The sequence below is a fragment of the Mustela nivalis genome, assembly GCF_964662115.1.
Source record: "Mustela nivalis genome assembly, chromosome: 9".
Classification (NCBI taxonomy): domain Eukaryota; kingdom Metazoa; phylum Chordata; class Mammalia; order Carnivora; family Mustelidae; genus Mustela; species Mustela nivalis.
This window is the reverse complement of record NC_139028.1, coordinates 111,913,844-111,930,842: the sequence shown is the minus strand read 5'-3', so window position 1 is coordinate 111,930,842 and position 16,999 is coordinate 111,913,844. Positions and strand designations below refer to the sequence as shown.

The 16,999-nt window shown below is 40.5% G+C and overlaps 1 protein-coding gene across 3 annotated transcripts in view; it reads right to left on the bottom strand.

The window, feature by feature from the left end:
- Positions 1-14,725, bottom strand: part of RTN3 (reticulon 3) — a 66,944-nt gene extending 52,219 nt beyond the window's left edge. Inside the window, exon 1 of one of the 3 annotated variants that reach the window (XM_082748187.1) lies at positions 14,269-14,725. In XM_082748187.1, the coding sequence (XP_082604313.1) occupies positions 14,269-14,407 (139 nt within the window). In that variant the 5' untranslated portion in view covers positions 14,408-14,725. The remainder of the gene's footprint in view (positions 1-14,268) is intronic. The other 2 variants (XM_082748186.1, XM_082748188.1) reach the window with 2 other exon arrangements.
- Between the last annotated feature and the right edge of the window lie 2,274 nt (positions 14,726-16,999).

Here is a 16,999-nt window from a genome sequence, read left to right as displayed (position 1 = left end):
AATATGCAAAGTAGACCCTGAATACTTAAAAAAAAAAAAATCACAAATAATCCACTAGGAAAACAGGACTGCATGAGAAATATCCCACCTTCTAAAATTATACTCCTCTCAATTTGGCAACATTTATCAAAATTATAAATGCATGTACTGTCCCCACCAGTAATAGTCACCCTTTTAATTTGGCCGGTTACGCCTCGAGGAATTTAACCTACAATATTAGCATAGAATTCAAACACATGTATATGGGAATATTCGTAACAGCACTGGTTACAAGTATTAGGATACTCTAAGTGACCACCAATAGGAGACTAGTTACATCCAAACAAAGGAATATTGTTTGAAAAAGTACGCTACGAAAAGCTGCTACGAGAAAGAGTAAATAACAGCTATGTATGTTGATATAGTTGAAGAAATTAAAAAGCAAAGCATTGAAGTGTACAACATGTGTCCCCCCCCTTGGTTGCTAACAAGAGGGACTTTGAGGTCTGAAGTGGGGGAGATCTGCTTTTCACTACGACCTTTGGCTGTATACATTACAAAGCATATACATTACCTTTTCATCAAAAATGGAAAAAAATTAATAAAAATAGAATGTGAAAAGCAGCCCCCCAACAAAGTGTCCCTAAATATACTGGCCTTTACTCCTTTTTCCTTGCAATTATAAATGCTTTCACAAATATTCAAAATAGGGAGGTTGATTACTTTAAAGGACTGGGCTATAACTTGCATCAATAAGTACGAATTTATTTCGTGAAACAACGGAGCACAGGCACAGCAATGGAGAGCTTAGTGGAGCACAGGCACAATTCAATAACTCAGGACCAGAATTTTAAAATTCATTGCTCTTTAATTATATCAAGCTGAAGCATCTCATTTACCACCACAAATGAAAAATCGTTTTTTGGTTGTTTTTGTCTTGTTTGCTTTTAGTAATCTCTACACCCAACGTGGGGCTCAATCTCTCCTCCTGAGATCAAGGGTCGCATACTCTGAACCAGCCAGGTGCCCCATTCTCCTTTCCTTTTCTTTCTTTCTTTTTTTTTCTCCTTTCCATTTCTAAAGCAAGTGTTCCTCTGTTTCTTCAGTGTTTCCGGATGGGTTCATCCCTATATTTACCTTCAACATTAAATCTCTCCCAGATGATGAGTTAAAGTCTGAATAAACCTAAAAAAAAAAATGCTAATAAGTTTAGCCCACAGCCAAAAAGGATCCTACGAACTTGACTATCCACCTCCACCTAACACCCCCTCATAACGGAAAATTTCAACATAAAAATTCTTATACATAGCATCTATTCTAATACAAAACACAGATAACCAGTGACAGTTTCTGACAATATTGCATGAGATCTTCTAACTTACAAAACCATACTGTATTCATATTCCGTATTTATGCCATAGGAAACTAATCTCAAGAATGGTAATCTAGGGGCGCCTGGGTGGCTCAGTCATTAAGCGACTGCCTTTGACTGGGGTCATGGTCCTGGGGTCCCGGGATCATGCCCCGCATAGGGCTTCCTGCTCAGGAGGAGGCCTGCTTCTCCCCCTCCCACTGCTTGTGTTCCCTCTCTCTCCCTGTCTCGCTGTCAAATAAAATCTTAAAAAAAAAAAAAAAGGTGATCTTAATTCTCATATGCTATTACTTAAATCAAACATTATCATTCAGTAACAACAGTAACCATTTGCAGGTCCAGGCATTGTATCGGCACTGGAATACCAAAATGACAGCTAAGCCCACAAGTAACTGAAAGAGAAATACAAACCAGTAAAACTGCTGAGTTGTGGGACTGCTGTGAAGTCAGGTCACTAGAGTACACTGCAGAAGAGATGGTAAACTTGGTCTTCATGGTCAAGTGACCATGGCAGAGGAAGGCATTCTGGAAAGAAGGAATAACTGGCCAAATTCTAAATGACTCTAATGTCATGTTATGAAATCTGGATTATATCCTATATGGGACAAGGAATCACTGAGAATTTTAAGGTAAGGGACTGACAATATCACATGTGTTTTAAAAAGAACCATGGCAGCAGGTAGAGCCCTAGACTTAATTGAAAAGCTACAGTATAATCTTGGCATCAGTTTTTTGTTTAGTAGACTTAGTAAAAGGTCTATTAGAGACTGGTTAAATAAATTTCAATATATCCATACAATGGTACACCATTCATTAAAAACTGCTGTAGACAGGAATTTACCGACACTAAATGATGTTGATAGCACACTGAATAAAGAACACTGAAAAATTTCAACAACATGACCCCATTTTGGTAAAAAATACAAATTCATGTAAGAAAAAAAAGTAAATGATATTCACTGAGTGATTATGAAAATTTTAAAAAGTATATTTTCTTCTGTGTTTGAGATTTTGAAAAGAATGAACACATATTCTTATTTCAAAAAAGTTTATCAGTTTGTTACAAATGAAAGGATAGACAGACAAGAAAATGTTAACTGGGTGGTACTACTCACTGATTTTCAATTTTCTTTGTATTTTTAATTTTCCTGAATTTTGCTATGGACATACATTTTTCAAGAATTATAAATTCTGGGGTGCCTGGGTGGTTCAGTGGGTTAAGCCTCTGCCTTCAGCTCAGATCATGATTGCAGAGTCCTGGGATCAAGCCCTGCATAGAGCTCTCTACTCAGCAGGGACCCTGCTCCCCTGACCTCTCTCTGCCTGCCTCTGTCTACTTGTGATCTGTCAAATAAATAAATAAATAGATATTAAAAAAAAAAAAAGAATTATAAATTCCTGGACACCTGGGTGGCTCAGTCAGTTAAGCCTCTGCTTTCAGCTTGGGTCATGATCCCAGGATCCTGGGATCGAGTCCCACATCAGGCTCCTTGCTCAGCAGGGAACCTGCTTCTCCTTCTCCTGCTCCCCCTGCTTGTGCTCGTGCTGTCAAATAAACAAACAAAATCTTAAAAAAAAAAAAAAAAAAAAAGATAAATCCCTAACACGTGTCTATTCCCTTCTTCAAGGAACATATTAGCAACCTTAGAGAAGAAAAAGGACACCTAAAATGGGATCTCTTACCAGGTCTTTCAATAAAACTTGAGTAAATTATCTTTTCAGTGTTCACACCACTAGATTTTCAAATTGTACTAAGTCTTCAATCTGCAACAAACTGTCAAAACTACCCCCCAAAATCCTGCCTCTTTGAAAACAGGTCCTTCCATTTACTGAGTCCTGAATATCTGCGATAGACACTAACCTAAATATTTATATACATATTAAATGAAATCCTTACAAAACTCATTTAAGATTTAAAACACACACACACACACACACACACACACACACACACACACACACACCCCTGAAGCTTTTATCAGTACTTAAACCTGCACTTTTCTTGAAAATCTGTGGCCTTCTTTCTCTATGATCCTATCCACCAGTCACATCACCTGTCCTGATATTGCTGATCTGACATGCGTATGCTACTGACCTAAAAATTTACTAGTTTATATTTTAAAACTCCATCAGACCAGTAAGATAAGACCTTGTCCCCTTACCTCTTAACCCTTCTCTCCAGCAGCATATGGAGTGGGTAAGAAGTGGAAAACAGGAGGAAAAAGACCAAATGGCACACTGGTGTAGGTTTTCAAATTTGGGTCAAGCCTGTGATAGACATTGTTAGGGGGAGAGAAAGAGAGGTGTGTTGGACTGGACATGAGACTCCAGTTTTACTGAGATGGGGGGAAAATAAACCAAATAAATCTGTTTGAGTTTTCTAACCCCCAGTAAAAACATTGTTCCAATGAACTGTTCATTTTGGTGAAAACTGCCCTTTACCACCAACAGAACACAAACTGTATTTTTAGAAAAGCAGCAAGGTGACTTTCAGGAACAACTTCAATGAATGACTTCCATATTTAACCTCAAAGTGTCTGCCTTTTTGTTAGTTTCCACAGATTATTAAAGCATCTTCCAATACATAAGAAAAAGTAGTGTCTGAAATTTTATCTAAGATTAATACAATGAAAATTAGAAATTCATTAGCTCTTTCAAACATCCTTTCTTTCTACCTTTAAAAGATTTTTGTCATGGGGCCGCTGGGTGGCTTAGTCAGTTAAGTATCTGCCTTGACTCAAGTCACAGTCCTGGGATGGAGCCCCATCTAACTCCTGGCTCAGCAGGCAGCCTGCTTCTTCCTCTCCCTCTGCTCAACCCTGCCGCTTGTGCTCTCCCTTGCTTACTCTCAAAAGAAAACAAACAAACAAACAAAAACAACCCAAAAAACTAAGATTTGGGTTACAGTTTTTGTTTGTCTACAGACCTAGGCTCTCTGAAAAGGGTATTTCCACTCTCTCAAGACCACAATTCCTGATGGCAACTCATCATTTCCGTAGAAGCTGCTTCACTGAGCCAATTCATACCCCCTGTCCTACCAGAATTGCAGGGATAGGCAGACTAACTCTTCCCCCCAAACTTTATACCATTTTTTCCTTTATCTATATATATTTTCTTCCTTTATATTTTTGTTAGGACCTCCACTGTATTACTGAATATTAGTGATGAAAGTGGACCTCCTTGCCTTAGCCAAAGCAGTTTTTTTTTGGTAAAGATTTTATTTATTTATTTGTCAGAGTGAGCACAGGCAGACAGAGGCAGACGGAGAAGCAGGCTCCCACTGAGCAAGAAGCCCAATATAGGACTCGATCCCAGGACGCCGGGATTATGACCTGAGCCGAAGGCAGCAGCTCAACCAACTGAGCCATCCAGGTGTCCTGTCCAAAGCAGTTCTTTTTCATGATTAAGGCTTTCTTTAAAAAATAATGAAGCTTTTACTTTTAGAATAGTTTTAGATTTATGGAAAAGGCCCAGATGTAGTAGAGTGTTACTTTATATAAAGCACTCAGTTTCTCCCACTGTTAACAAATTACACTAATATGGCAGTACATTTGTCATATTTAACCAACACTGACACATCACTAATAAGTAAACTCCATAGTTTATTTTTATTTCATTGATTTTTCCTAATGCCTTTTTTCTGCCCCAAAATCCCATTCAGGATACCATACCTCGTTTTTGTCACTATGTCTCCTTAGCCTCTTTTGGCCTATGACAATTTCTTAGACTTTCCTTGCTTTTAGTGATCTTGATAATTTAGAGTATTGGTCAGATATACGGGGAATACTGGTCAGAATGTCCCTCAATTTGAGTTTGTCTCATGGTCAGAATGGAGTTTTAGAGAAGATCACCACTTAGGTAAAGGGCATCCTTGTCATAACAGATCAAGGGTACATGCTATCAATATGACTTATCACTGAAGATGTTAACTTTGATCCCCTGGCTGAGATGGTTTGCCTGGTTTCTCCAGGCAGTACTGCTCCACTGTCCTTCCACACTGTGTTCTCTAGATGCAAGTCACTAAGCACCTTCCACTTTAACTCTTGTGCATCCCAAAGTTGAAAGGCTTTCTTTGTACATTTATGGAGTAAATGTGTATGCAGTCCAAGAGGAAGAACAAGCAGAATTCTTGGTGCAAAAGAAACACAATTAGAAAGTCTAACAGAGGGGCACCTGCGTGGCTCAGTTGGTTAAGTGACTGCTTTCGGTTCAGGTCATGATCCTGGAGTCCCAGGACAAGTCCTGCATGGGGCTCCCTGCTCTGCAGGGAGTCTGCTTCTCCCTCTGATCCTCCCCACCTCTCATGCTCTCTCTCAAATAAATAAAATTAAAAAAAAAAAAAGAATCTGTGTCATTCAAATACTTGTGACCAATTTCTTACTTACACAGTCCATTTTATTTATTTCTGTTAGGCTTTCTTTTTTTTTTTTAAAGATTTTATTTATTTATTTGAGAGAGACAGAGATAGCAACAGAAAGCACGAGAGGGGAGGAGAGAGATAAGCAGGTTTCCTACTGAGCAGGAAGCTTGAAGCTGCTCAATCCTAGGCCGCCTGGGATCATGACCTGAGCCAACCACCCACTGCTCAACCGACTGAGCCACCCAGGAGCCCCTCAATAACCCAACTTCTAAAACACTACATGTACTTTTGGAAATGTCTTAACCTTTTCCAAATAATGTTCAAGATCAATGCACTGAATCAAAACTTCAGATTTTGTTAGGAGTAAAACAAAGATTAGGGGCACCTGGGTGGCTCAGTGGGTTAAGTCTCTGCCTTCGGTTCAGGTCATGATCTCAGGGTCCTGGGATCGAGATCTGCATTGGGCTCTCTGCTCGGCAGGGAGCCTGCTTCCTCCTCTCTCTCTCTCTCTGCTTGCCTCTCTGCCTACTTGTGATCTCTGTCAAATAAAGAAATAAATCTTAAAAAAAAAAAAGAGTAGGATGCTCAACCAAATGTTGAGGTGCCTCAACCCAGACACCCAACAATTAAAAAAAAAAGGAGTAAAAAAAAATTAAAATAAAAAAAAAAGAAACATATTCAATTCTTTTTTTAAAAGATTTATTTATTTGAGAGAGAGAGAGAGATCATAAGTAGGCAGAAAAGCAGGCAGAGGAATGGGGGAAGCAGGTTCCCTGCTGAGCAGAGTGCCTGATGTGGGGCTCGATCTCAGGACCCTGAGATCATGACCTGAGCCGAAGGCAGAGGCTTAACCCACTGAACTACCCAGGCATCCCTAAACTTACTAATTCTGACACATCAGACTAGCCTACCACTGAGTATTGGAAATGGAGTCTCTTCATAACATTCCAAAACTTGGCATTCAAGTGGTTATGAAAAGAAACTTCTGTGGATTAAAGCCATTAGTGAAAAATACCATGAGTCCAGAGGTAAAGAGAGTAATAAAAGAAACCAATCTTAAACACAAGATATATTTATTACAGATATAGTTTTATGGGCTTACATAAATACTCTCAAGGATATGTCAATTTCCACAGGGGTTAAGTTTTTGCAAAACTCGTATTCTAATTTTCAAAAACCAAACATTCTTAACCTGTGCTCCATGAACAATTTCATAGTAGTCCATGAACGATGGACCTTGTGAAAGCCTATGCAATACTTTGCTTATATGCATGTTCTTCTGGGTATAGAATTTCTCCATTCATTCCATATTTACTGAATACCTGTAATTTTAGTAGCTGAACAAAAATGACTAGTTGCTCATTCAAAGATATCTGAGAGCCTGGTCCTGCTCAGACATTAGAAATAGAGCAGTGAATAAAACAGCAAAAACCCCTGCTCTGGTGGAACTTGTATCTAATGTGGAAGACAGACAATAAAGTAAATCAGATTATATACCATATATATGTAAACAGAAGAATAATATGACAGATGGTAAGAAAAATAAAGCAGAGGAGGCCTATAAGGTATTTTTTTGTGTGCAATTTACATAAGGTAGTCAAAGACTTAAGAAAGGTGAGGGAGAGAAAAGCTGTGAGGAGGATATATGGGGAAGAACATTCTAAGCAGAGAGAACAGCAAGTAAGACTCTGAGGTAGAGGAGTATTCCTGATGTGGAAAAGAGCAAGGGAGCCAGTATATAAAGCTGGGTGAGTAAGAGGGAGGTTGAGGCCAGATATCATAAGGCTTCAACAGCCCTCTAAGGACTGTGGCACTGACTGTGATGTGATCAAAAGCTACTGGAGCATTTGCCTATAAGTGACATGATCGGACTTATTTTTTTGCAGGTTTACACCAGCTGTTGTACGGAAAGCAGACTGAAAAGAGGCAAGGGATAAAATCTGAAGAACAGTTAGGAAGAAGCACAATAATCCAGGAGAGCCAGGATAGCAGCCTGGGCCAGGGTGATAACAATGAAGGTGGAGAAAAATGGTTAGACACTAGATAGATTCTGAAGGTAGAATCGGTAGGATTTGCTGATACTGTGTGAAGGGAAGAGAGGAGTCAAGGGTGACTTCAAGATTTCTGATTTGGGCAAAAGATGGATGACGAATGGACACTTACTGAGATGCAGAAGACTTTGAGAACAGATTTATACAAAGAAAGATCAGGAGTTCAGGTCTAGACACAGTAAGTTTGAGATGTCCATCAGACATGAAGACTAAAGATAAAGATTTAGAAGTCACCACTTTACAGATGGTATTTCAAACCACAAGATGGATATCATAAATGAGATCAGTGCAAAGAGAAAAGTTCTGAGAATTGAGTCCTGGAGTACTATACATGTTACAAGTAGAGACAAGAAAATAATTAGCAATATGAAAGACCAATATTATGAAAATCCACAGTGTCAGAAAGATTAGTGGTTGCCAAGGAATGGAGAGTGATTGCCACAGGTATAGAGTTTCTTTTGGGAGGGATGAAAATGTTCTGGAACTAGACAACGGCAATCGTGGCACAACCTTGTATATATACAAAAAGCCACTTTATAACGTGGCTGGTGCTTTTTAGGTTATGTGAACTCTATCTTAAATTTTAAAAAAGAAGAAAAACTAGCAAAGGATACAGGAGCAGCCAATGAGCATATGTGGTGTCATGGAAGACCAATGAGAAAGGTATTTCAATGAGGAAGCAAGTGATCAATTTTACCAAAAGCTGCTGATAGGGCACTTAGGATGCGGTCTGAGAGCCGTCGGATTTAACAATGTGGAAAATAACTAGTGAAGGTGACAAGAGAAGATTCTGTAGACAAATGGAGCAAAAAGGCAGCTGGCTTAGGAAGCACGGGACCAGAAATCAAAATTTTAACTTCAACCAGAAACTGAAGTAAAGAGGGTGACTGGATGATTTTTAGCACATGTTGTTTCAAATGTTAAAGACAGGCAGTGAGTATCATTTGAAAGAGAACTGAATTGGGCCCTCAATCCCTTAGTTTTATTCTACCTTCAATGTTAGAGCAACAAACCTTTAAACATGTAACTTAATCTCTCTGAGCCTGATTCCTCATCTGTAAAATGAGGCTTATATCACTGCATATGTCACAGATTAACATAACATAAGGCTTTCTCCTATTAAATACAGCCTCTAGTGATCTGTTTTGTTTGCCTATCTTCCAAAAAGCTTTACTGTATGCTCAAACATTTATTAAGTTAATGTACGGGCAAAACTTAAACCATAAAGCAGTACATAAATAAATGTAAGACATAAAAACCAAATATTTTACTTCCTATATAAAATGAAGACACTTTTTCTCTGTTGAAATGCCTTCAGGTAACAAGACAAAAGGGGATCCGTATCGGTTTCGCTTAAAAAATGTTCCCCAAATACCCTTAAATACATCCTAAGGGCAAGTAGCCAATGAGGAACGTGTCAGAAAGATCACACTTCTCCTGGTCATGACAACGTGGTTACAGGGAGAAATAAAACAGTTGGAGAAAACAGGGAAGTATATTTCTTTGAAATTAAAAAAAAATGAGAGGGCTACCTATTGACAATTATACCATACTCCTTCCTAACAAAATAAAAACACAAATCCTATTTAAAGGGATTCTGTCTGAGAAATTGCAGCATCACAGAGTAACATGTCTTATAAACGTCATGGAAATGCAGCAGAAGACTTCAACAAGCCAAACTGATTGTAGCTAAAATTACCTAGCATACACAATTTTTCAAAACATCTTTAGCATACCCAATGACCAAAAATAATTCTAGAGTTAACAGCTGTTATGAGTGAACTGAATAAAAGGTTAAACCAGTTTCCTGGGCAACTTCTGAATGAGATAATTATAGGAACATAAGGCCAACTTGGTAATTTTTATCTGAAAAGTTTTATTATAAAATTTATATATTTTTCACAAGTTTATACAGTTTAGGAGGTACTTATAAATTCATCATTAACAATAAAGTCAAACACAAACTATAAGCTAAGTACATACAATATGCATAGTTATTCGTTTATTTGGAGCCTTTATAATTCCACTTGGAATTACAAAAACCATAAATTCCAGGATTACTACTAAAGAGAAGTGCTTTTCTACACAACAATCTCAAACAAAACTGGAAACTTTAACTTTCCCTAAACTTCAGTGACATGTCACCAATTCCTTCACTACCAAACTTCATTGACAAGCGCTTGAAACATGAACAGGAATCGACCTTCCCCCACCAAAACAAAACAGTGAGTCCTGTATTAGGACAAATATGTAATTTCCTTGCCACAGAACAAAATAAAAGCAATGATATTTATTTTATTTTGTTTTCAGACCATCTCTAAAATCATAAAAATTAAAAACATGATACACTTACCAGCAATTTAATGAACAATCCTCTAGAGATTTCAATTTAGGGTTAAGGTACACCTGTCAAATGTATGAGACTGGTTTGTTTCATCAGAGTGGTTAAATTATTTGTGAATGTGACTGCAAGAGGAAAAAAGCTTTAAAAGAAACCTTTTATTCCTGGCAAATAAAAACTCACCCAACTCAACAGGCAAATGTAAACCATATCGACATGACCATTCTTGCTGTCTTCTGTACTCTTGCCTCCAGTGACAGTAGGTTCATAGTGCATCAGAACTAAACTTATGGTCAGAATGCCGCAAACAATACTTAAGCATGTATTTTTTAAAGCTATTAAATAATCTCTACACCCCACGTAGTGCTCGAATTCACCACCCTGAGATCAAGAGTCATGTGCTTTTTCGACTGAGCCAGCCAGGCGCTTCAATACTTAAGCATGTTGGTGTCATGTCAAGCTATCTACAAAACGCTGTGGCTGTCTTCCACTTCCCTTCTAACAGACAAGGTGAATGAAAGGGGTGGTAGCTTTATGACATTAATATGAAAGGTCAAAACCTGAAACAGATTCACTTTTATTTATTTATTTTTAAAGATTTTATTATTTGAGAGAGAGAATGAGAGAGAGAGCAAGAGAAGGGGAGGGTCAGAGGGAGAAGCAGACTCCCTGTGGAGCAGAGAGACTGATACAGGACTCCGTCCCAGGACTCCAGGATCATGACCTGAGCCGAAGGCAGTAGCCTAACCAACTAAGCTACCCAGGCACCCAAAACAGATTCAGTTTTAAAAAGAAGTCCTATCAAATCTTACTTCATCTCAGATCTTATATCATCATGAAGATTATGATTTCTTGCTTATAATTCAATCGCTATTTTGTATGTATGTGCAAACAGTTTGCAACCTGCAAACAGATGTATCAAATATTAGTTATTTTTACTTAGTAAGAGTTCAGATTCTAGGGCACAAAGTAAATTTGCCTAGGTCATATTGCAGAGACTCATAATATGCACAATTATTAGGACAGAATTAGGCTTGAAATTTTGTGCCTCTGAAGCTCAAATCACCAATGTTATACTGCCACTGAAAATCTGATGTGAATAAAATACAGCTAATGTCAGTGCTGAACAAGTAGATGTCTAAGGGTTAAGACGGAAAACGCAAATTACATACTCATATTTGATTGACATGATAGGACAAATGTGAAATGGTGCCATAAAAACTACATAGAACAACTAAATTTCACGAGTAAGGAAAATAAGTATTTAAAACAAAAACCTTTTTTCTTAAAATTGTCCAAGCTTTGAGTTAATTTCCATGAATAGAAAAAAGAAATGCAGCTTTATTCTGGCACCATGATTTTCACAGCAATAATAAAGAACAGTCTCTGGCAAGTTACAGAATTTCGAATGCTATAAAGATTCAACTTTAGGGGCACCTGGGTGGCTCAGTGGGTTAAGCCTCTGCCTTTAGCTCAGGTCATGGTCTCAGGGTCCTGGGATCAAGCCCCGCATCGGGCTCTCTGCTCAGCAGGGAGCCTGCTTCCTCCTCTCTCTCTCTGCCTGACTCTCTGCCTCCTTGTGATCTCTGTCTGTCAAATAAATAAATAAAATCTTAAAAAAAAAAAAAAAAAGATTCAACTTTAAAGTCCACACAACAGACATGTACCTATACATGACGTCTAATAAAGGCAATTCTCCTCCTGAAAAGTACACCAAATATTTAAATCTTTTACCTTAATCTCCATTTTTCTGCCTTTGAGATCTTTTTTATATTCTTCTAAGGTAGAAATCTGGAAAGCCGATTCTGGACCTTAACTTCCTTCTTAAGCATATTACAATGCTCCTGTGCCAGTACCTCAGGCACTAGACCAGAGTGTGCCACATAACCTATGACCTTTAGTAGGAACTAGTATTTCTAAAAGCTTTACTGGACAGGTTAATCAAGACAAAGCTTTTCCTTCAGGACATCAAGCAACCACTTCTTTTACTTTTTCAAAGTCTCTAAAACCAAGAGGAGCTTGGTGAAAGAATGTGAAGGTGAAGGTCGAATCAACACTAGCAGATTTTTTAAACAATCAAGTAGATTCTCAAATATCCATTTTAAATAGGTTAAACTGTGGAGTGACAAATTTCAACTTATCTTCATAGTGCAGAAGCCTAGAACATTTTCTGAGGTATGGAGAAAATATTCTGCAGGGAAGAAGAGCTTCTCCAATGAATGGCAACTACACATTGCAGGATCTTAAGCTAAAGTTTTCAAGTAGTGACAAGTAAGGCCCACCAAAACTGTATTAATGCTTTGTAAATAATATTAATACACATCTACAATAGGTAAGAATTTAAGACACAGTATCCATTTTGCAGGTGAACCAAAAACTTATAATCAGGAAGAATCAAAAGCTGTGTACCAAAGGGCCAACAACCAAACGGTAAGCAACGACAAGTGATTAAATCCAAAACACCAAGTTGCTAAGTTATAGGGAAGCTGCTGTTCATCTGGACCTTTGCCCAGAACATGAAAATTTGGAGGAGAAACGCTGGTGGTTTAAAGGGAACAAGAGTTCTAAATTTGCTGCCTCATTCCTTTATCTGGGCAGCTAATCTTGACCTTGCAGAAGCTTCCTTTGATACTGTTTCTACTGAAATGGCCAAAACCACAGTGGAAAATCCAGCAGGGTACCAAAGCTTCTTTGTAGAAATCCACTGTTCAAAAACACCTAGAGAATAAGGGGTGCCTGCCTGGTTCAGTTGGTGGAGCATCCAACTCTTGATCTTGGGGTTGTGAGTCTGAGCCCCACCTTGGATATGATTACTTAAAAAAACAAACAAAAAAACAAAACAAAACCCAAACACTTAGAGAATGTATTTAAAGCAAAGATCAGAAATTCTACATTCCTTACATCAACCTAAGATTCTGGCAAAGGAGACAGTGAAGTATTTTAAAATCCCTCAAAATCCTTTAAGGTAACTAAATACAAGGCAGAATTATCTGTACTCTCCCAGGCTCATGGCCCACTTTGACAAAAAGGTTTTTTTATTTTCTTCAAAGATTGAGTTCCTTTAAGAACCACCACCTGCTCATGGTGCATATTTCTCCCCCCTCAAGAAGGCATCTGCACTGCAGATCTCTGCACGAGGGGAGTTGGAGCTTGCCAGCCAGCTCCCACCAGCAGGCTAACGCGTTTACAATGGAAACTAAAAGCGGCCTGCAGCTTCGCTCCTAGTCTTTCACACGGATAGGAGAATGGGGTTCAACCAGCTCCTGCTTTGTCTAATTTTTCTCCCCCTCCCCCCTCTCTGCGCTAAACACCCCCTTTTGTTACACTGCGATCAATAACAGCCCAGAGAGAGCATGAAATCAAAATGTGTTGATGGCGTGGCATGACTCTATTATCTTCGGGAATATAAGCAACTGATTGCTTGTCCCCACCCCCACGCCGCGCCAGTGAAGAGCAGGCTGTGTTGCAGATGCAGCCACGGATCCATCTTGGACCATCAGCTGCTCCCTCCCAAATCTTCCCTGAGCTATTCTCATCACGCCTCCTCTTACCTCGTAGCCTCAGAAAAGCGGACATTTAGAGTCTAGCCACAAAAAAAAAAAAAAAAAAAAAAAACCCACCAAAAACAAAAAAACCAGTATAAGCAGATAAGAAAGTATAGAAAACGGCTACAATGTTTCCATCAAACTTCCTATCCTCCCCACGGAAAACGAAAAAAAAATTTTTTTTGTAAGACTACCATGAATTTCCGATTATGTCAACATCTGTCTGCAAACCTGCAATGCAACCCTTTCACCATCATCCCTTCAAAATCGTAGCTAGTGCTTTCTCCCACAACCAACCTGCCCCAATCCTCTCAATCTCTCTAATCCTCCACTAAATCACCCCGGTTCAGCGGACGGCTCCCCCGGACTGGTGTTTTTCCCCACCTGCCCTGCCTCGGTTTTAACGCCCACTCCCTAGAATATCTCCCCGCCCCCAACCTGTTTGCCTCACACCCCGTTATTTCCTCACCGCCTGCACCACCTTACGCTCCCCTCCCCCTCAGCCCATTTTCCAGACGCCCGTTCCCGGGGGCTGAAGCCTCCAGCAGGCGAGGGTGATTTACCTTCCCCGACCCCAAAAACAACCCCCTCGAGGGCGGGGTTCCCCCGGCGCGCCTCACCCGCACAGGAGGAGCCGCAGCTCTTCGCCCCCAGGGCGGGGCAGGATCCAGGGCTCCCGCCACCGGGCGCCGAGGGTTCGGCCCCGGAGGACGACGAGGAGACGGACGGGGATTGAGTGGCCGCCGACGGCTCCGCCATGGCTGCGCGAGCAAGGGCAGGAAAGGGATGAAGAGAGATGCGGGGCGGGAGAGAGGGAGGGGAAAGAAAATAACCAAGCAGCTGGCTCTCAGAAGTCCCTTCGCTCCTGCTGCTCCGAGGACAGACTCCAACAGACTGACTGACTCAGCCGAGCGCAGCGAGAGGGCGGGAGCGCGAGCGCGCGGGCGCACAAAGGGCTCTCGGGCGGGCGGCGGTCGCGCCTAGGCGCCCAGCGACGCAGGGCGCAAGCGCAAGAACTGTCCCTCCGCGCTCCTGCCGGGAAGGAGGGGCAAAACTGGCCTCACGCTGCGTCCGCGCGAGAGGCCGGGCTGGGCCGCGCCCCTCCGGGAACCAGACGCAAGGGGCGTGGCCAAGTGCCAAGTTCCGCCCACCACTGCGGCCAAAGTGGGAGGGGGCCCTGCAGGTTAGTGTCTCTTTACATGTCTTTTGTGAATGTTTTAGGGTCGGCGGATTATGTGTTTTAACGATATTAGTTTCTTTTGCTTCCACTACCTGGAGTATGTCTTTCCCATACCAAAGCAGATGTCTATTGTCTGTTGCGTTTCTGCCTGTGACGCCAATGAAAAGTGAAAACCATAATGTGGATAGGCCCACTCTGCAGGGTGCCTTATGCATTTTTCTGGGTGTGTCGTAATATCACCCTGAGGCAGAGATGGCACTGTTTCCTATTTGGTAGGTGGAGCAAGATGCTATACAGAATGAAAAACTATTACTCATTCCAGTCACATTGCAATGCAGCCGCAGAACCTGCTTCATATTCTTAGGTTGTTTCTGTTCCCAGAGAGGGGTCCATCTTGGGTCTTAAGGTTGTCCTTTCCTCCAAATAGGCTATCAGGTAAAGAAGATATATTTTGAAGGAAAAAATAGCTGAGCCACTGAGAAAAAGAAGAGCCAAGAGATCACATCCTGGCTGCAGTTATGGAGGACGGTAAATGAGGTATTAAAATTTGAGAATATGGCACAAAATACACATAATTGAATTTTATTTAGGGCCTAGATGGAGTCCTTAGCAGGGAATTTAGTTGAACCAGATATCTAGCTTATACTGAATTTTGTTCTTTTGTTTGTTTGTTTTTGGTTGGAATGTGAAATAGAAAGTCTTCTCTATACACCTGGTTAAAATATCTGAATATGCATAATTCTTTTAGAAAGGGGAACATAAACTGGAAATGACCACAATCAAAACTATAAGCCTTATTATTGCTAAAGCAGCAATCAATCAATGACCTGAAGGGCAAATCCAAGATTGGCAGACCTGTAGAGATGCAGTGAAGGGGGAGGTGGTGAGCCAGGCAGCAACCCAGAGAAAAAGCGATCTGACCAGTGGAAATCTTCTAGAACAGGAAGTGGATGACATCTGCCCTTGACAGTTTTTAAGATCAGATAAAGCTCAGATAGGAAAAAAACTAGCCATCACAGGGCTCTGAAGAAAAAAAAAAAAAGGCACAGAAGATCTTTCCCAAAATAACTTCGTGGCAAATATCTTACTCTGACACTTAACAGCATCCATTGACAATGCAGCAATCTGTCCTTTGGATGACAAAGGGAAATACAAGCCAATCTGATAACCAAGCTAGTTATCTAGCCATTCTAATAAATGCAAAAGCTTAAAAAACGTATGTTATTAGGAGCTGGATAAGGAAATTAACAGTGCTGCTCCCTAGCCCTGACAGCGATTGCTAGGATCTCAAGACCCTCCTCGGAAAGGAAACCTGTTTTCATGGTAACTAGAAGCAAAGAAAAGAGCTAAAAATCAAGACACTGATGTTGTCTTGGTGGTCCTTTCATACTCAAGATTTTTTACATCAGAGGCCTTGTGTAGGTCCAATTCCTGAAGCTACCTTTCCTTCCTGCTCCCTCTTGCTATACCAGTAAACTTCCCTGAGACTGACTCTTGCTTGAGATGTTATTTGTATGTATGGTTTGTTCCACAAATGTTTACTGGTCACATGCTGAGTGAATGACACTCTGCTGGGAAATTTGGAGGAATCCAAAAAATGTTTGTCCTGTCTTCAATGAGCTTACAAGCTAGTTGGGGCTTAGAACATACTCACATAAAAATAAAAATGATAACAACCAAAACAACCCCCAACAACACAAAGCTATGTTGTTGTTTTAGATGGCAAGTGAATTGTATGAATTTAAAGGGAGAGGGAATCACTATGGAGTTGTAGTGGCTTGGGGAGGTTTTATGAAGGAGCACGAAGTCAGATGGGAGTTTGGAATGTTAGGATGTCACTATAGGCAGAGGAGAATGGTATGAAGCAAATGCCAGGGGCTGCTTTTTTGCAAGTGTACAATAAGACCTCCTTCTGGGCAGACCAGTCACAGAAGAGCACCCCTTTCTCCCAGCCCAACCCATGATGCACTTCAATCAATGCTGGCTTGTTTAGCAGAACTTGGCCTAGATTTGATCCCCTCTTGCCCCTCCCCTCCATGGGCTGCCTTAGACCTACACATAGACTGCACAGCCATCTGTGGTGGCTGGAGGATCTGCAGCATGACCCCGTGTAAGGTGTTTGGGGTGTGGTTAGCCCAGGTTGGCTAGAGCCAAGGGCTAACAAGAGGGAG